Here is a 21,835-nt window from a genome sequence, read left to right as displayed (position 1 = left end):
ATCTCTGACCACAAAATCAGGTGTGCAAGAGATAATTCATTTAAAGGAGGCAAGAACATACAATGGAGAAAAACAGCCTCTTCAGTAAGTGGTGCTGGGAAAACTGGACAGCTACATGTAAAAGAATGAAATTAGAACACTACCTAACACCATACACAAAAATAAACTCCAAATGAATTAAAGACTTAATGTAAGGCCAGACACTATAAAACTCTTAGAGGAAAACATAGGTAAAACACTCTTTGACATAAACCACAGCAAGATCTTTTTTTGACCCACCTCCTAGAGTAATGGAAATAAAAACAAAAATAAACAAATGGGACCTAATGAAACTTCAAAGCTTTTGCACAGAAAAGGAAACCATAAACAAGATGAAAAGACAACCCTCAGAGTGGGAGAAAATATTTGCAAATGAAACAATGGACAAAGGATTAATCTCCAAAATATACAAAGAGCTCATGGAGCTCAATATCAAAAAAACAATTCAATTAAAAAATGGGCGGAAGACCTAAATAGACATTTCTCCAAAGAAGACATACAGATGGCCAACATGCACATGAAAAGATGCTCAACATCACTAATTATTAGAGAAATGCAAATCAAAACTACAATGAGGTATCACCTCACACCAGTCAGAATGGCCATTATCAAAAAATCTAGAAACCATAAATACTGGAAAGGGTGGGGTGAAAAAGGAACCCTCCTGCGCTGTTGGTGGGAATGTAAATTGACACAAGGACTATGGAGAACAGTATGGAGTTTCCTTAAACAACTAAAAATAGAACTACCATATGACCCAGCAATCCCACTACTGGGCATATACCCTGAGAAAACCATACTTCAAAAAGAGTCATGTACCACAATGTTCACTGAAGCACTATTTCCAATATCCAGGACATGGAAACAACCTAAGTGTCCATCGACAGATGAATGGATAAAGAAGATGTGGCACTATATACAATGGAATATTACTCAGCCATAAAAAGAAATGAAATTGAGTTATTTGTAGCGAGGTGGATGGACCTAGAGTCTGCAATACAGAGTGAAGTAAGTCAGTAGGAGAAAAACAAATACCGTATGCTAACACATATATATGGAATCTAAAAAAAAAAAAGAAAAAAAATGGTACTGATGAACCTAGGGGCAGGACAGGAATAAAGACGCAGATGTAGAGAATGGACTTGAGGACACAGGGAGGGGGAAGGGTAAGCTGGGATGAAGTGAGAGAGAGGCATGGACATATGTACACTACCAAATGTAAAATAGATAGCTAGTGGGAAGCAGCAGCATAGCACAGGGAGATCAGCTCGGTGCTTTGCAATGACCTAGAGACGTGGGATAGGGAGGGTGGGAGGGAGGCTCGAGAGGGAGGAGATATGGGGATATATGTATGCATATGGCTGATTCATTTTGTTGTACAACAGAAACTAACACAGTATTGTGAAACAGTTATACTCCAATAAAGATCCATTAAAAATTTTCATTAAATCTTATTCTGAGCCCTTACCTTGTTCAGTTTATGGGAAAGTCAATCGCTTTCATTATTAGGGTGATGTGTTTCCCACACAGGTGATGGGAAGATGGGTATTGGGTAGGAAGCCCCAGGGTCCTGAAAGGCACTGTAGGTTGTGAGGTCTTAGTTATGCATGAGCCCAGCCCACAGAGGTCCTCCAGCTGCAGCAGCTCTTGGCCTCTGTTCTGTATGTTGCCTAGAACATGGGAGTCTTGGTCTGAAACACTGGTGCTTAGAGCCAGCCTCCCTAAGCAAGTCAAGAAAGGATCCCTTTGGCAGTTGTGCTGCCTTCCCCGGGCACTACCTGAAAGTGGGACATCCAGCACCTCATGCCTTTTTAATTTGGGGAGAATGTCAGATTCTGTTTTCTGGTGTCATCAAAAATGTTCCTAACAGAATTGGAAAAGTAAACTTAATGCTTTTTATTTAAAACAAGAGGGATTATCATTAAGTAGCTCTTGCTTTCTACTCAGAAAAATAAATCCATAAAGTATGGAAAACTAAAGTTACCAGTATGTAATATGGGATGAAATGAAAATATAGCAAATGAAATGTTTCAGAAAATTGGTCTGCCACAGCAATCAAAGGCATCACTTACCTTACTGGTACTTTTCTCTTGGCAAGAAAACACAAGACCGCTACTGTTATATGAGTCGTCAGGAAAGCGAATCCAATACCCAGGAGGGTCCATATATCTGGAATTTCAAACCAATGAAAAATGTAAATATTCAGTGAAAAATATTAGAGACTCCAAAACTCAAGTGACTATGGTCAGAATGTAACCTACTGTTCTGAGTGTCCGTGAAATCAGCAATGGGAGGGTTAACCTTGACATGGCAACGATTTCCCTTCCATCCTTGTCCACATCTGGAAATGAGATAAAATGTAATAGTTGGCAAAAAAAGAAGTAGAAACATATGTTAGCAGTATTGTCATGGAATAAAATGATGAATGTCAATAAACAATGAGATACCAGGAATGTGGGTAACTTTGATACGAAACCAAAAATGTTAAACCAAAGCAAAAACATAATTAAATTGTATTCTTTTCACATTATTGTGTAAGATGATTTTTTAAAATATTTATTCCCTTCTTAACTTTATCTGTAAGGTGGGGACTTGATTTCTTTATAAGGTAAGAACAAGGCTAATTTCTTGCTTTCAAAAATTGACTTCACTTTTCACCAGTGTCTAATATTACTTTACTTTTTCATTTGTCTCAAACTCAAAAGCTACACATTTTTCAACAGTGAATGGATTTCAGTTCTTTCAGATACCAATAGAGAATATTCAAATTATAGATTAACATAAATATAAATCAGAGAGTATTTTTATTTCTCGTTACAAGGGGATGATCCTTCAAGTTCATGGATTTGGAATCAGGTTAAGGATCAAATTGGATATACCATCAGTCCTAGAGGATTTCACTACCTCTGCTATATTTAGCGACATACGTGATGAAACTTGTAACACTAGGGACATGTCCTCTGATATGGATGGCCTTCAGAAAGTTCAGAATTGGAGACTAGTTTGTGCCTCAAAGGGAGACGAGGTTTATTTCTAAGCAGTGAATGTGCCAGAATTTCTCTGGTGGAGTGTGTTTGCATATGAGTGTGAAAGCTTAGGTATACATTCTTGTTTACCAGAAATAACAGGATACAAGTTAACAAGGGTTTGGTTGAATTTCCTGCCAAATTCATGGTACATGCTATAAAACAGGATTAAAAACTAGCTTTTGAATGTGTGTGCTTAAAAGTGGTGTGTTAGAAGCAATGCTTCTTCAGCACACAGTTAATATATTTTTTTCTCAGTCTCTCTTTTGAATTTGAAAATCTGAATGACCAATAGCAATTTCTTCAAAAAAGAAATAGCTTCTCTAAATATAAAAAGCTTAGTGTCTCCAAAGAAGATATACAGACTGCCAACGAACACATGAAAGAATGCTCAACATCATTAATCATTAGAGAAATGCAAATCAAAACGACAATGAGATATCATCTCACACCAGTCAGAATGGCCATCATCAAAAAATCTAGAAACAATAAATGCTGGAGAGGGTGTGGAGAAAAGGGAACACTCTTGCACTGCTGGTGGGAACGTGAATTGGTACAGCCACTATGGAGAACAGTATGGAGGTTCCTTAAAAAACTACAAATAGAACTACCATATGACCCAGCAATCCCACTACTGGGCATATACTCTGAGAAAACCATAATTCAAAAAGAGTCATGTACCACAGTGTTCATTGCAGCTCTATTTACAATAGCCAGGAGACGGAAACAACCTAAGTGTCCATCGACAGATGAACGGATAAAGAAGATGTGGCACATATATACAATGGAATATTACTCAGCCATAAAAAGAAATGAAATTGATCTATTTGTAATGAGGTGGATGGACCTAGAGTCTGTCATACAGAGTGAAGTTAAGTCAGAAAGAGAAAGACAAATACCATATTCTAACACATATATATGGAATTTAAGAAAAAAAAATGTCATGAAGAACCTAGGGGTAGGACAGGAATAAAGAGAGAGACCTACTAGAGAATGGACTTCAGGATATGGGGAGGGGGAAGGGTAAGCTGTGACAAAGTGAGAGAGTGGCACGGACATATATACACTACCAAACGTAAAATAGATAGCTAGTGGGAAGCAGCCGCATAGCACAGAGAGATCAGCTCCGTGCTTAGTGACCACCTAGAGGGGTGGGATTGGGAGGGTGGGAGGAGGGAGACGTAAGAGGGAAGAGATATGGGAACATATGTATATATATAACTGATTCACTTTGTTATAAAGCAGAAACACACCACTGTAAAGCAATTATACTCCAATAAAGATGTAAAAAAGTAAAATAAAATAAGATTAACACGAGATCTCATTCGTTAATCAACTAAACTTTCTGTTCTCCCTTCCCTTTGTTCTTTGATAAAAAAAAAAAAATCTTAGTGGTTCAAGGAGGCCCATAAGAATGCCTTCTTTCCTTAGTAAATACTCTTTAAAAAGTAGAAATTTAAGATAATTTGATTGTTTTTGATGCCTCTGACATTCAAATTAAAATAAATTAGAATGTTTAAGATTGGAGTATTTGTTTTTTATTCTCATAAACTGTAATATGTATTCCTTATCAGTTCTCAGGTTGGCAATGTGAATCTGCATGTAAGTCCTTCACATTTTGCCTGGACTCCCTTAAAATCTTCCTGAATGGGGTGGGTCCTCAATTCTTGTCTTGGAACACGGAGACCTGTAGTGATGGTATGCTAGAATTGGCATGCTGAAGTTCCTTTCGCTTTGAGCAATGGCAGTGAAAGGAATTTCTCTGGTCCCATCTCCCTGAGGACTGCAAGCTAGAAGTGAAAATTGAGCATCCTGTCCTGTCTGCTCTACAGTTTGGGGGACTCATCTCCTCCAAGGTGACCACAGATCTCTATTAAAGATCATTAAGACGTTTTAAAAAGAAAAGGCTAGTCATCTTCTTATTACTTTTTACAGGCAATCTTGGTAGGGAAGCGTAGATATTTCACTCAACTATTTATTTCTCCTTAGCAAATCAGCAATATTAGCATACCAAAGGAAAAATAAGAGACTGACTTTTCCTGAAGAGAGAATGCAACGATTGTTGTTTTTAGTAGTAGCGTGTTGGGTAATATTATAGTTGTTGGGGGTGAAGGGCGAAGGCTTTTGTGGGGAGAAATCAGATAGGGTAAGTGGATGAGATATTGGGAAGAACTGGGTGTGCTTTGGCTAAGCGGACGCCAGCCAACCAGGAGACCAGTCCCAGTGGCCATTCCAGGCACAGCTGTGTGAAAGCTGGGTGGCTGTTAAAGTCCAGTGGGTGTGGGGAGTGCTGCATAATTGGTGCCAAGAGTGAGGTCCCTAAAAGAATGTGGCAATGAGAGTCACCTTATTTGCTTGACAATTAAGGACTAGATAGCCCTTTTTAGGTAATGTTTTAGCTATTTTATGATTAAACAAGATCGAATGCAATGGTGATTCCACCTATTGTGCAATCCAAAAGGATCCATAAGAACGATAAACATTTTATAATATTTGTGCTAAAGACTAGGATACCTCAGTCTAAATTAGAATGCATGTTTGTTTTGTTTTAATGGCAAGAAGAAAGAAATGTTAGATGTGATGAAATTATGTTGGAGGTCTTCTTTTTCATAATGAGTCATAAGAATCGGTTTAATGAAAAAAAATTAACTGATAACTTGACAAAAGGGAAGAAAATGACTTGTTTTTATTCAGAAAGCACCCATAAGAAAAAGCTTTTGAGGAAAATTTGATTTATTCTGAGCTAATCTGAGGCTGTGTGTTTTATCACTTATTTCATATACCTGATGGGTGTAAGTATAACACTGGAGAATTTCAGCCTTATTTTTAGAATGGTGGAAGTTCACACTACCACTTAATTATCCCCCAGATTCATTTAACCACCCACACTCCTTCCCTTCCCTCCACCAAATCATAAGCATGTCTATGGTTTGGTTGGGAGGGAACCACAACCTGACCTCTAGAGTTAATCTCATTTTCCTTGGTGTAGCCTTTTGCCTCAGGACCCTGTCCAATGCATTCCTAAAATCAACAGTGATTGGTTCATAGAGAGACATGGACATAAGTTTGTCCAGTAAGAATTTTGTCACCAGTGGGTACATATTGATGGATACTTGTGGTAAGAAATGTCCTCTGCCCAACTCTGATGTGAAAAAGGAAGAGTATAGCCCTGTGAAGCTACCATTTTGCTACAAAAGCAAGCCTGAGGAGAAAACAAACAGGAAGACAAGCCTAGGAAATCATGGAGAAATGGAGGAACAACCTTAATGGCATTGAAAACTTTCCAGTCCATTCCTGTTTCAAGCCTGCTCTGGGTTTAGACTTTTTAGATACATGAGTCAATAAATTCTTTATTTGTTTGAGCCAGTTTGAGTTTAGTCTTCTACTATGAGCACACACACAAAACCAGTTTTCCTACTCTTTCATTTTGATCCCTGAAGTTCTCCTCATTAAATCAATAATCCCTTATTCATAAAATATTTATTGAATGTCTACTATGTACAAGGGAGTCTGCTAGATATAAAAAAGATGGGCAAGACATGCTTGAGAATTTATAGGAGCATAAACTTGGGAGATAAAAAACACATTTCAAAATAAATAAGAGACAAAGCAGAAAATAAAATATATGAAGTATAAGAAAGGTAAAGAAAAGTGCTAAAGAAGAAAATGAAAAAAATAGCTTTGGGCTTCCCTGGTGGCGCAGTGGTTGAGGGTCCGCCTGCCGAGGCAGGGGACATGGGTTTGTGCCCCGGTCCGGGAGGATCCCACGTGCTGTGGAGCGGCTGGGCCCGTGGGCCATGGCCGCTGGGCCTGCACGTCCTGAGCCTTTGCTCCGCGACAGGAGAGGCCACAGCAGTGAGAGGCCCGTGTACCGCAAAAAAAAAAAAAAAAAAAAAAAATAGCTTCAAGAATCTATTTTTCCAGAGCCAGAAAGTGAAAAAATGTGCAATCTCAACTAGACATGAATGGAACAGCTGATATATTAAGTTATATTTATTCCAAAGCATTACACATTTATGTATGTATTGAACAACAATGTTTCAGAGAAAAATGGTCATCTAAATATATAGATATCATCTATGACTGATGGGATCTCGAGAGATATGTTTGAATTATGTTCAGATTATTAATGCGATGCTAAACTAACCTCTAGATTTCCCAATTCTTTACTGCAGTATATTTTTTCATCCATACTTACTCTAATTTTATAGTTTTTTATGTCTGTAGAAGGAAAATCCCTTCAGAAGGAGCATGCATTTTGAATATAGTCCAGATTAGATTTAGCATTAGAGCAGTAGACTTGTTTTTCTTTTTATTAGGCATGTTTACAGCAACACGTTATGATTATTAAAATCACGAATATCTTTTTTTTTTTTTTTTTTTTTTTTTGCGGTACGCGGGCCTCTCACTGTCGTGGCCTCTCCCGTTGCGGAGCACAGGCTCCGGACGCGCAGGCTCAGCGGCCATGGCTCACGGGCCTAGCTGCTCCGCAGCATGTGGGATCTTCCCGGACCAGGGCTCAAACCCGTGTCCCCTGCATCGGCAGGCAGACTCTCAAGCACTGCGCCACCAGGGAAGCCCATGAATATCATTTATAGAAACCAATAGCATCCTACAATGACATTCATGCTTCAGAAAACTACAATATACTAAGCCCCACAGAGATTGAATTGAACACCTGCTGTGTGCTAAACAATATTCTAAATGCTTGTGGAACACTAATGTTACAAGATAGGAGTTATTTCCCCATTTCACAGTTGAGGAAATAAAGGCCCAGAGTGGTTGAGCAGTAAGTCACCAGAGGTACACTCTGAACTAGACTTTAAACTACATCTCTTTGGCTCTCGCGTGGTACTCTGTTCACTACATGGTTTTGCTTCCCATGGTCTTCCTAAAGTTGGAATATAGTTGTTTATAATAGCAGTCAAGCTCGCAATTTTTGTATGTTAGGAGAGAAACAGTGGAGATATTCGTGATCCTCATGGTCTGAAAACTCCCATTTATCACATTAAGCTTTACCCTGGAAACATCTAGGTGTAGGGGAGGCAGATGTAGAGCTGGGAAAAGAGTAAGTAATGAGAGTCAGGGCACCTGGGTTTCAGGCTAGACTCTGCCACTTTCTAGCTATGTGGCTTTAGGAGAGTCAAATCACTTCAGTTTCCTATTTATAAACAGTAAGAATTACAACTCACCTAACAAGAGGTGTAGGAGAATTAAATAAAACAATGCATGTGAAAGTACATTGCTAACTGTAAAGTGTTATCTATGTCAGGCTCTTTGATACCCAGCCTCTTGCTTTCTGGTGTAAATCATGGTCCTGACCATTCCCTGACCTAACATACTGGCCCTCCAGGGAGCTGGCATCTGACAACTGCCCTGTCTCCATCCCTGCCTGAGCAACAGTAAGACTTAGGGAGTGGTGAAAAGACATTGCCACAGCTTCTATTTTCATGACTTATTAATTATGCCATTTAAAAAGCATTTTTACATCTGAATATGCCTGGAGGCTCTTGAGCCAGTTATACAGGGAGGGGAAGGAAGAGCAGGTGTTTAGGATGCTCGCTGCCTGTGATGAACATTTCTACCCCCCACCCCACCCCGCCCCATCCTCTGTGGTTTCTACCCATCGGAAGTACTCCAAGGGGGAGAAAGTAGTGCCGTCCCAACTTTGCATGAAAGCATCAGCTCAGACCGAGTGCTTTCTGATCCCTAGGCTGAGCCTGTGCCAGCAGAAGGGGAGTGGGACAATTGAGGTAGCCCCTAATGGGGCTAGAATTCAGGTTCTCGAAACTGCTTCACCTATGCTCTTGTCATCGCACTATATGAATATTTATAAAATTCTTACTATATTCCATTTCCTAACAAAAAAGCAGCGTATATATGATCAGATTTTGTCCTTAGGGGATGATTACTTGAAAATACAAATCACATGCTGCTGTGTGGCTTTTACTGCAATGTCCACTTGGATTGGTAGTCGAGTTGCACAGAATTGCAAAGGTAGGGAGGAGGCACATTCATGTTATTTCAAATTGTTACAATAGAAACAACTTTAACTACTTCAGAGAAGAAATAAAGCAGATAAAAATTGTCCTTCTTTTCCTCTCTTGCTCATACAGATAGCTGATGTGACACTAAAAAGCCCCCAGAAAACTCCCAAAATTGATGTTTTGAGCTTCTCACGTCTGCTTTTTTTCTCAACTGTTATGAAGTATTATTTCCCTGGAGTTGGATGGAAGGGGGAAAGAATAGCAAAGAAACTAAATAATTCACAAACTGGGCAACTGAAAATGGCTGCAAGTCAATAGAAACCAGTCTTGTTCTAAGATAAAGATGATAAAGGCATTGAGTTTTTGCTGTGGAGCGTACACTAGCAAGAAATAGGTTTCTGAACTTTTTCTCCTGTCATCCTATGAAGTGTGAAAGAATTTTCCTTTAAAACATAGATTGTGACTTAATTCCAGCAAGTCTTTCTTCTTGTTTTCTCTCCTTCATTGAATATATGTGCACTGAAATACATACGAAAACACACAAGATGGTAAGGCTGAAAATTAGAAAGAACAAACAATGAATGGTCAGCCTCTGGAAGGAACGTCCACTAACCAGAGTACTCACAAAGCCCAGGGTGAGAATCCACGGGTGTTCAGGACCCACTTTGACCTTTTGGTGAAGTAACAAGGCCCTCTACTTGCTCAGTACAAAACAAAGAATCTTCTAATGACTTTCCAGTCAACTGAGAAAAAAGTCTAAACCCTGCACTCTTTGCTCAGTGAGTAATTATTGAACACCTTCTGTATGCTAGGCCTTGTTCTAGGTGCATCATAATCTATTAGACCACATGTTGTCCGGTATTGCCCTTCCCTAAACACACTAAGCTTGTTCTTGCCTCGGGGACTTCCTGTTCTCTGCTTTTCCTGAGTTAAGTAGTGTGCCCAAATCTTGGAATAGCTTGAACTTCCATGGAATTGTGATCTTGACTCAAATTACACCTTCTCAGAGAGGCCTTAATCAGCAAGTTTATCTAAAATACATCACTGCCATCATCCCTTCCCCATCCCTTCCTAGCAACCTGCTTACCCTAATGATTTTTCTTCATTGCACTTGTTACTATTCAAATTTCATGCACACCTGCACACACTAGCGTATATATTATACATGTATGTATATTTAACATATATTTGTAAGTGTAAATGTTAATATGTAAATATATATAGATTATATATAATGTATATAAAATAAATTTATTTATTATATGTATATACATACATATTTATATACTAAGCTCTATAAACAGAAACTTGAAAACCTCAACGAAATGAATGATTTTGCAAGGATACTATAAATTATATAATTAATGTAAGCAGTAGAAATCTAGAGTAGTTCAATAACACATATGATATTGAAAAAGCCTTAAAAACTGCTTCAAGACCAGGCTATTTGGCTGCTTTGTCCTCTCCAAGTTTCTAGAAAAGGTAATTCTCATGCTTTATGTGCCGTTTCAGAGAATAAAAAGCTACCCAATTTACTTCAGAGATCTAATGCTTGTCTGGTAACAGAACCTCAAAAAATATTATGCACAGAAGAAAACCTGGGAGCAATGTCACTTATAGATGCCAAAATCCTAAATAAATTACCAACAATCTGAATATAAGAGTACATTGTGCTGTAAGATTTTTAAACTCATGGGTAAAAGGCAAATCAATCTGTGCAAGAAACAGAGGACCCTGTGAGAGAGAAGTAAAAATAGTAGAAGAACCTATTGTTCTAAATTATCCACAGGTTCCTTTCAATAGAATTTCTATCTCTAAATCACTATACTGATGAATTTTCTCAAGTTGTTAATGAATAAATAATCCTCATGTTATATAAACTCTTCTAAACATAGAAAATGGATAATAACAATAGAATTGTTTTGTTATTAATGAAAAATCTCCTAACATATTTCCTGGTTTAGATCAATTTACTGGTGAATTCTCTCAAATGTTTAATAAACAGATAATTCCTAGCTAATTATCTCTGCCAATTACTTACCCTCAAATTTCTTTATAAGATTTGTAATTAGAAATTTATAAAATAATTTATAAAATTTCTAATTCCCTTCTAATTCCTTTCTAAACATATGAAAAAGAAAGGTTAACTAATTTGTTCCATAAAGTTACATATCTCTGCTACATAAATCAAGTATAGCACACCCACAAAATCATAGCTCGATCTCACTCAAAGATGTGCAAAAATCCCCAAATACAATACAGAAAAAAATGATTACACAAACACATATATTTCCATTGTTTATATATCTTTGTTGTTAGAGTATGTGATGATCTCTTAAAACTTCACACACCCTTAGACATAATGAAGAATGATGGTCCTTCATGTGTAACACCTGGTGAGGATGGAGCTCTGGGTGACCACCTCTGTGGGTGGAATCTCTGAATAAGAATAGGGTGGTGCAGCTGGCAACGGAAGAAAAATGACTCTGTTAGAGGCTATTTCACCTTGTGAAAATCTCATAAATTTTAAGGATAATAGGTCGTTAACCACCTGGCTTGGGATATTCTAGGTACATAGCAGGAGAAAGAAATTGGAAAAAAGAAAAAGTCAGGGCAAGAACAAGCTGGTGATGCTGACGGATCTTTACCAAAGAGACGTTGCCTCATCTCTCCTTAGGTTTCAGCAGTTTCTGGTACAATAAATCCCGATATTAGACGATTTTGTGACACCCCATCTACAGAGCAATAAGCATTTCCCGTTAAATTAAAAAAAATATATATAGTTTAAATGATTTCTGAGCACCTTACTACATTTGCAAGGAAATAAACATGCACTAAAAATGGCATTTTTAAGCAATTAGAACTGACATGTAGCATGTATTGGTTGTGATTATGTTACTAAATATTTAACTATTTTTGTAGGATGTTATATTTATATATATAATATAAACATAGATTAGTGCAAAATAATTGTCTTTTCATTTGATTTGCATTGCATATTTGTATTAAATCAAATGTTTTTTTAAAAGTATTCAAGTAATTGTCATGCTGTATGTCCAATATTGTGTACCATATATTATGCACTAAAACATCTTTTTAAAAATCATTGTGTTGTTTTGAAACAAAGATTTGATACTTAATTCATTTGTTTGAAGATATTTATTGAGGGCCAGGTGCTATGCCCAAAGTGTTGGGATAGCAGCATAAAAGCCAAAGTCCTGCCCTCACAAAGTGTACATTTTATCGAGGGAGGGGGGTGTAGAGAAAGACAATAAGCAAATACATCAGTAACTACGTTTATGGTGGAATTAGAGAGGTTGCAGTGCCAATGGAAGGACCGAGTTGGAGACACTGAGCGTGGACAACACTTTGAAGAGGATAAGATGGATTTATTGGGAGCTGGAATAGCAAGTGGGAACAAGTGAGGGCTGTGTTGTCTTCTTTATTTTAAGGGTATAGCTAGAGAGCAAGTTTGTTGATAATTCAGTAGATATGGAGAGGTTGCTGTCTGATAAAGAGAGAGGGGGTGATGAAATTCCTGGGGTGCGAGAAGGAATGGGCTCCAGAGCCCATGGGGAACAGGGTCTTTTCTGAGATAGGATATGGATAAGAATGGGTCATTTGCTGATGGAAAAACTTGGGAGTTCTCTGCTAACAAATCTTATAAAGAAATTTGAGGGTAATTAATTGGCAGTGATGGTACTTTGGGGTGGGGGGCTTGAGGAAGAGAGGAAAATGCATGAAACTGGAGTAATTTCTGACTCAAAAAGCACTCAATCTAGAAACATATAACAGCATGTTCAAGCAGTGCTGAGTGCTCATTTGAGGTCATAAATATGACCTCAAACAGTTAGGGTTACGGTTAGGCTTAGTGTGTATATATGTATGTGTGTGTGTGTGTGTGTGTGTGTGTGTGTGTGTGTGTGTGTGTGTGTGTGTGTGTGTGTGTGTGTGTGTGTGTGAGATCCGGGGGACTTTGTTATATTTATATTTTCATTACAGTATTGCATGCATATGGTTCAAAAACTCAAGTTGCACTAAAAGTCTTAAGCTTCTAAGACAAATACTTTCAATCTCCTTAACTGTTTCTTCTAGTGTGAACCTCTATTTTTATTAATGATACACATATGTGGTGGTTTTGATTTATCTATTTAATTGTTATAGCTAAAAATTTCATTGTGTTATAAAACCAGCAGCTCCTTACTCACTGCCTCTTAGAGCCCTCCCTCCACCACTCCATATAATTAAATCCATATTCAGAGTTTATAATATTATTACTACATAAATATTGCTGTTAACTGCTGAGCCAATAGTGTACGAAAATTAACCATCCGTTTACTGTTTTTGATTTTTTGCTTTTTTCCTGGAGCTAATTATCCAATTTATTTTAATTTGCTAAGTTTTCTAGGCTTTATGGCTGATTCTTAAACTCTCCAACAACTTCTTAATACAATTTTCCACTAGATTAAAATATCAGACAGACTATTAAGACACTATTTCTTTTGGAGACTTCCGAAGTCCCCTTTGGGTTGATTCTTTGGGCCAACCTGGACTGCTTACTCTCTAGACCTGCTTTCCAGGGACTTTTCTGGGACTTCTCTTGAACATCACCCTGGTGTCCTGGATCCCATTTCCTCCTCTTCCTCGGTTTCCTCCTTCATTTTGTTAGGGCACAGACTAGGTGGGATGTTCTTTTTTTTTTTTTTTTTCCGGTACTCGGGCCTCTCACTGTTGTGGCCTCTCCCGTTGCGGAGCACAGGCTCCGGACACGCAGGCTCAGTGGCCATGGATCACGGGCCCAGCTGCTCTGGGACATGTGGGATCTTCCTGGACCGGGGCTCAAACCCGTGTCCCCTGCATCGGCAGGCAGACTCCCAACCACTGCGCCACCAGGGAAGCCTGGGATGTTCATTTTTTGAGATCTTTTGTTTGAAATACAACACTCATATTCAATTTTTAGTTTGGAACTCAGTTTTGAAAATCATGTTATCTAATAAATAAGCCAGAAGATGTATCGTCTTCCCTCCATTCTCTTCTAGTTTCCAGTGTTTCTCGGATTATTCCTCATTCTTTGTATGTGAACTGTTACATTCATGGAGAGTGTTGTCATTCCCAGGTTTTCTGAACTTCCCCCATGGACAGTCTTTGTAGGGTTCTTTTTTCACTCACTGTACCTGACACTTCATTAGTCTGGGGAAGTTTTTGCATTATTTCTTTCACAATTCTCTTCCTACTTTATTTTCTCTGTTCTTTCTTTCTGAAGCTCTTACTTTTTAGATACTAACCTTCTGAATTGATCCTTAAATTTTATTTTTATCACATATGTTCTTTGTCTTTATATTCTATTTTTTAGGAGAATTCTCTGCCTTTACCTGCCAACATTTTTATTAAAATTCTGAGAGATACTTTAGATTTCTTTAGGCTCTTTTTTCTCTATTTATTTTTTATAGACACCGGGTATAATGTATTTCCTAACTCTCTGAGCACATTAAACAGAATTAAACATTTTTCTTTAGATTCCCCACACTGTTTCTGTTTCATATGAATTCCATTTTTCTACTTGAATCTTTTGATTTATTAGTTTTATCTGTCTTTTATATTAGCATCTTTCCTCTACATTTGGTTCTTCTTAGCTTTCTAGGTGTTAAGAGTAAAGCCCTGAAAAGATGATCACGGGTCTCTGGCATGGGCTGAACTGGTTGACTAATGGGCTGCATTTTAAGGCAACAAGCCTCCTTTTCTTGCCACTGCCCTATTATAGAATTTGTACGTCTTTATTCTGGTGTCATTTAGCCTCTCAACTGAGCGAGACTTCAGTCTTTCACTGTGTGGTGGTGGTGGAAGTTCGGCATGGGGAAGATATAAAGTTAACTGCCGGAGTTTGGGGGGCTGTGAAGGAAAAGGAAAAGAAAAACAAGGTTTTCATCATTAAAAATGCAAACTGGCAATTCTTGAAGCAGCAGCTCATGGCTGTTCTCTGCTGAACCTACTCTTCTTGCATCCAGAGTGACACAATTTCTCCAGAGAATACATCTCCTGAATGGGTGGGTACAGCTGGGGCTTGGATATCTAACAACTCCTTATGGGCTTTCAACAAGTTATTTTCCAACGTAGTGCTCCATTCTGCCATTGAGGTACTCAGTCCTCCAACTGTTGGGCCCTGTTGGGTGTCTATGGGGTGAATGCACTTATGCCTCATTGGAAGCCCCTTCTGCAGGTGCTTAGGCTTCAGCTTGTTCCACTCAGATAAGTCATCCTTCACCTATGTTTCCCTTTTAAAATGATCTTTTGTTGCCTATTCATCACTGCCTCATCCTTGTGGATTTATACGGCTTTTATTCTTTGTTGTTGTTATTTTGGTGAGTCTGGAAAAGAGATGGGGGTAAACATATATGCACGGCCTACTAGCTTTGATAATTTTCTTCCTCTACATTTAGCTGCCCTGGTGTATTCACAGAAAGGACAGGTAGTTAGGTACATTTAGAAGCGGAGTTTTTCCCAGTAAATAATTCAGAGAGAAATGGTGAAAAGGAGTTGACAATATTACCAAGAGAATACTTTTAATAATGGACCATAGAATTTAACTTTGGTAAGAATGCAAGTAAAGACACGAGGAAGATGAGGAAGAATGTAAAAACTAGTTTGGAGTCAATGGTTTGTGAATCTAAATAAGAACAAAGAATACTGTAGTGAATATATTAGGTAGATTATGTAGTCTGGAAGTATTAGTCAGAAACAGTGTTATTTGAAATCTAAATAATGAAGCTGTCGGTGGTGACAATGTCCAGGATATGCCCATAAGAAGGAAGAGATCTGCAAGTGTAGAAGGAAAGCTAATTGGGGAGAAGTCAGAGAATTGAAAGGACCGAGAGTATTCTGAAGATAAACTCACTGACCCTTAGGCCACTAAGAATGATTACAGGACTGGCAACCCACACAGCTGAAAGCCACAATCAAAGGTGGGAAGGCAGATGCTAGCAACAAGGAGGAGCGGCAAACAGCACAGGCAGAGGGCCGAGTTCTCAAGGCACAGCCTGTTTTCCGTGGTGGCCAGGAGGTGAAGTTGTTGAGGCTACGGGACATTTTGCTGACTGTACATCTAGAGACCGGGGGACAGAAGGAAAGAGTCTGGGAAAATGGACAGAGGTGGGGGACTGAGTTAGGTTAGCAAATATATCTTACAAAATGAGATTGAAAATCCTTGGCCATAATAAATGACCTAGGAAGAAAAATGTAGAAATACTAACGTTTAAGCTAAGGCCCGAAATGCCTGAGTTTTAGTAGGGCTCAGGGTAGCTGCTCCATTCAGTAGTTTAAGAGGATGCGATGTCTTGCAGGAGGAAAAGAATTAACACAATCAACCCTAAATAGGTGCCTGTTTACCTCCCAAGACTCCAGGTAATGGCCTTTGAATTAAGGCTAATGCTCAATGATATGTGAATAATTAATATTATTTTAAAGTAACTTTTGAAATGAAATGCAAAAATAAGTTTATAAGATGTAAAGTACAAAAGGAAGAGTTCTGAGAGTACACAGTGTAATCTTTTTTTTTTTTAAACTGTATCTTTTTTTTGGAATAAATGTATTTATTTTATTTATTTATTTTTGGCTGCCTTGGGTCTTTGTTGCTGCGCGTGGGCTTTCTCTAGTTGCGGAGAGCAGGGGCTACTCTTTGTTGCGGTGTGCAGGCTTCTCATTGCGGTGGCTTCTCTTGTTGCAGAGCATGGGCTCTAGGCGTGTGGGCTTCAGTAGCTGTGGCACGAGGGCTCAGTAGTTGTGGCTTTCAGGCTCTAGAGCACAGGCTCGGCAGTTGTGGCTCACGGGTTTAGTTGCTCCTCTGGGTGTGGGATCTTCCCGGACCGGGGATCGAACCCATGTCCCCTGCGTTGCCAGGTGGATTCTTAACCACTGCACCACCAGGGAAGTCCATAATCTTAATTTTTAAAGCAAAGGTACATCAACCTATTAATTTTGATTATTTCTGAGGTTTCCTGTTTGATGTACTTCTCAATTTAAAATTTTTTCTATAATAAATACATTAAAATACTACTCTTTTATATGAAAGAAAAATCTTCAAAACTATACAACACTGTGCATGGAATCTTTTCTCTTACTTAGATGTGTGCTTACTTAAAAAAAAGTTATTATACAAAACCTTTAGATTAATAAACCAGTTTGCTTTGAGATACAGGAAGGCTATGACACTTCCATCCTGAAACTCAATTAACACTTAAAGCCAATGATTTCCAAATTAGACTCACCATCGGCATCCTCCTCTGAGATCCCATTAAAAGTCCTTCCTGCTCTTGGGCCCACAGAGCCCAGCCATGATCATACTCCTCTTCTGTGGGCTAACACGCCATGGAAGATGGAGAAAGGCCTCTTCTCTTGAGGGTTTTCACCTTGACTTTCTCTAGAGCAACCTAGCCATCTCCTCAGCCACTTATCTGCAAATTAAGGGCTATCACGGAGAGTTTTCAGAGTAATTTTGACTCACTTTCTTTACCCTCACTGCTTTTGTGAAGGAGGTGACTTCAGTGACAGGCAAAGCTTCACCTTGATGAACCATAATCATGAATCATGTTTTACTAAGTTTTATACAGAACTGTACAAAACAGTGCTAAAAGCTGAGCAGTTGGAAATTTAAAAACCCGACTTTTCTCTTTCCTTGGATAACTGGATGACCTTGAGTAAATCATTTAAACTCTCAAAACCTTTGTCTGCAAATACTCACAGTATACTTTTTAAATCTCAGAAATGCTGTAAAGGGACTTCCCTGGTGGTCCAGTGGTGGAGTCTTCACTTTCCAATGCAGGGGGTGTGGGTTTGATCCCTGGTCAGGGAGCTAAGATCCCACATGTCTCAGGGCCAAAAAAAAAAAACCAAAACAAAACCATAAAACAGAAGCAGTATTGTAACAAATGCAATAAAAACTTTAAAAATGGTCCACATCAAAAGAAAAAAAAGAGTCTTTAAAAAAAAAAGGGGGGGCTTCTTTGGTGGTGCAGTGGTTGAGAGTCCGCCTGCCAATGCAGGGGACACGGGTTTATGCCCCGGTCCGGGAAGATCCCACATGCCGCGGACGGCTGGGCCCGTGAGCCATGGCTGCTGAGCCTGAGCATCCGGAGCCTGTGCTCCGCAACAGGAGAGGCCGCGACAGTGAGAGGCCCGCGTACCACACACACAAAAAAAGAAAACAAATGCTGTGAATATATAATTGTTTCCAGAGTCGGAAAATATTTTGAATTCTTCAAAAAGAATGATGCTATATAAACTCAACAATAATGTTTGATTTTGTTCTATAACAAGTGATGAATAAAAGGATTATTTATCTTTTTGCTTTTTTGCTCCTGCAAAGTACTGCTGCTCTGAAATGTACTTGGTGTTCTTTTTCAGTCTCCAGCAAAGAACAGGTTAGGTAGACTCAATGAATACTTTCATCTTAAAGGTCCTTAAATTTCCATTCAAGTCTTTAAATAATGTTAATCTACACGTATTCAATTATAAATACAATATAGTGCTGGTATTGAATAGTACCTAGTCAATATCTAGCAAAAATATATGACAAAACCTTGCCCAATTATTTTTTTCTTCCTAGGACTTAGTATGTGCTAATTATACTCTTTCATATTAAAGTAGTCTGTGATTGTATTAACAGATGCTACATTTTTAAGATACATTTTTTTTAAAGGAAATAATGAAGGAATGCGTGTTACATTGAATCCATCTGTAGGTTGGAAAGTTAATTCAAAACCTCAAATTTTCTATCTGAGCAGCTATTTTGTCCATTGTGGTGTCAGCCATGGTGCCACAGCGGTATATGCACTGTTTCTCACAATAGAAAGTGAGGCTGTCTCCCTTGGTTTGCTCTCTGTGAGTACATTGTTGTTAATATCAATCTGTCATTTGTTTTCCTGTCTACCAAAGAAAAATTGTTAGTGTGTTAGGAATGATGGCATTGGAATAACTGATGTTATCTACCACCTCCTCCCACAAGGAAACAAAAGAACCTGAAGAAAGATAGTTTAACAAGAAAGTCCAATTGTAAAACAGTCCTTTAAAGAACTATGATCACTGTAGCTAATTAGTTTCCTTTTTTAGGAAAACATAGGGAAGTAGAAAAACCTTCTAGAATTAATGCCACTATTTTCATAGCATGCTATTTTGTTTGATTGGGAGCTTATGGGAGAAAATATTTGATGCTTTCAAGTGATTACAATTACTGTGAACTCTCAAAAGCAAAGCAAACCAAAGAAAAAACAGAACAGTTTTTTTCAAATGGAGAAAGGGGAAGGTAGCTTATAAAATAATTTGGGCATTTGGAAATGATACCTGACTTCGGTAAATACACCTGGTATCCTTTTCTTCCATTTTCATACCCTCATCACGAACATGTAATAACCAGTTAAGAGCATCTTTTCCCTCCCAGCCTCCAAGGCCCAGGACGGCCGCAGTAATGACTGTCTCGTTCACCGCTTTATCTGCAGCCTGGGACGAGAGGCGCTTTGTTGCCACTCAGTGCACACATTCTCAATTAAACTAGGCTGAATGCTTATAGCTCCTTGTATGGATATCTCTGATGACCCCCTAAAAGAAGAAAACTCAGAAATCCCAAACTAAAATTGATAGTCCCCCTTTTGCCAGAGACTGGGAGAAATTTCTTCAAATAACAATTCAGGCAGATTACAACAAACATACCCAAGCTTCGACATCTTGTGTAAGCAGACTTTAATTGTAAGCTTAGTCTGTGCCTAACGGAGAACAAGGAGTCATTTTATTACTGCCAAGGTGTGCTTTCACCTCTCTATGTCTTTTCAGTGGAGGGAACCCCCAGAAAGTACCATGACCCAAAGATACTGATTTTGGGGCACATTATGTCCTGTGAGATAAAGCCCTCACAGCTCAAGTCACAGAAGGTGACTATGGAATTAGGTAGAAAATCCTCCCATAGCTCAGGCTATGCTGTGCATTGTATCTTAAACAATTCAGCATCAAGTCAGCAACACATTCATCAAGTCGGCAGATCCAAGGGCCAGTTAGCACCATGAAGGAGAGCTGAAAACGGGATGGCTTGTGCCCATCACCAAACGCCCCCATTTGACTGGAGATGGGCTTCATATCACCCAGGCAGAAGGGGAGTGGGGACGTGGGCACCTGATATACTCTGTTTACTGACCTCAGTCCACAAGGAAAAATAAATATGCCACCTTAAATATGATGTTAGGAAAAGGCGAAAGGAACATTATCCTAAAGATCCAGAGAATGATCTACTGTAAGAAGAAATGGCTTCTATGAAGCAGACAAGTGGTGGAGAGAGATGAAAATGAAATAAATATGAACAGGAATAAGATAAGGAAGAGTATGTGGAAATTTAAAACAAAAGAGTTAAAAAATTAAAATTAAACTATATGTTGGAGGTAATGAATATAGAAATAGGCATTTCAAAAAATAGTTTATTGATAAAGAAAATAAATTTGAGAATCTCATCCAGTAGGTAGAAGATAAAGGTAATTACTTAATTTGTGCTTCAGTTTCCTCATCTGTAAAATACGTAAACATAATAACACCTATACCTTAGGGCTTAATTCACTTAATATATGTCAAAGTGCTTATAATTGTACTTGATACATATTAAGCATTCTATGAATGTTAGCTCAATATTTTATTTATTGAGCTCAATAGCTCAATATTTTATTGAACTCCTAATATATGCAGTGTGCAGGGCTAATTATTAGAAATATAAAGGCTAAAGCAACTGACATATTGATGAAAAGTTAATCAAATGACTAGCAGAGCAAATATCAAAAGACTGAAATAGGTAGGAAAGAGCTCCCTATCCTAACATGACACTGAAGGCTACAGAGTAAAAACTAGGAAAATACACAGACGAGTCGTTGTTATAGTCAGTTCAGCAAACAGGCAGTTTTCTGTTTTGCCGATTAAAACACAAGATATCAAACCATTTGTCTTCCAGAGTTAGCTCAATTGATTTTTCATTTGTTCTTTAAAAAAATCATGATTGTTCTTAATGGCATTCCTCTAACAAAGCAGTGCAGCAATATGATTACTTATACAGGTAAACTACCAAGAGACATGTAGAGTTTTTTCACATGTTGTGTGGTCAACATGACAGTGAAAAATAACTGGCATGAAATTAGAGGCTGTGCCGAGTACCACGGTGGGTAAATAGGAGAGGGCGGTAAAACCTGCACTGAAAGGGCCGTTATTGCTCTTCTGGTCCAAGTTGCTGTCCCCGTTCCCATTTATATATAAGGAAACTGGAGATCAGAGAAGTGAATTAACTGCGTAGAAATGACCCAGTTGGGACGGCAGCCATCAGAGCCCACAACTCTTGACTCTCAATATCAAGATCTCCGTCTGCAGTATTTTGTCCAGTTCTCAAAATAGCCCTATGAAGCAGTCAAGACAACACTATCATCCCATTTTAAAGATGGAGAAATGAGTGTCTATAGAAGTCTCACAAGCAATAATAGCAGAAGACAAGCGTCACCTAAACTCTTAGTGAGGGGGATCATGAAGGTTTTTAATGATTCGTGACGTGTACGTTTTGAAAGTAGTGGTATATTTAACCGATTGTTGAATAAATGTGTATGTAATCTGTAATATTGGTTCCTCTCTCTTAATTGCTTTATTTCTAAAGGAAACAAACAAAAACAGCTCTCCATTTGTCCTTGCAGTCACTTCTTGGTGACTGAAATGACCAGGTATTTCAATCACCAAGGTGGGGCTTCGCGTTGACTAGGTATCTGGACCACCAGTCCA

At 38.5% G+C, this 21,835-nt stretch overlaps 1 protein-coding gene across 10 annotated transcripts in view; it reads right to left on the bottom strand.

Moving 5' to 3' along the window:
• MALRD1 (MAM and LDL receptor class A domain containing 1) overlaps positions 1–21,835 on the bottom strand; it is a gene marked incomplete at its 5' end in the record, with an annotated part of 1,062,652 nt that overhangs the window by 292,102 nt on the left and 748,715 nt on the right. For 9 of the 10 annotated variants that reach the window (XM_079915185.1, XM_079915179.1, XM_079915188.1 and 6 more), the window contains 2 exons: positions 2,112–2,208; positions 2,301–2,380. In XM_079915185.1, coding sequence (XP_079771311.1) covers positions 2,112–2,208; positions 2,301–2,380 — 177 coding nt within the window. Of the gene's footprint in view, positions 1–2,111; positions 2,381–21,835 lie in introns of those variants that run through there. The other variant, XM_079915189.1, reaches the window with a different exon arrangement.

This window comes from Stenella coeruleoalba (assembly GCF_951394435.1).
Source record: "Stenella coeruleoalba genome assembly, chromosome: 2".
In the NCBI taxonomy this organism is placed as follows: Eukaryota; Metazoa; Chordata; class Mammalia; order Artiodactyla; family Delphinidae; genus Stenella; species Stenella coeruleoalba.
The sequence above is the reverse complement of the archived record's forward strand: the minus strand, read 5'-3'. Positions and strand labels throughout refer to the sequence as shown.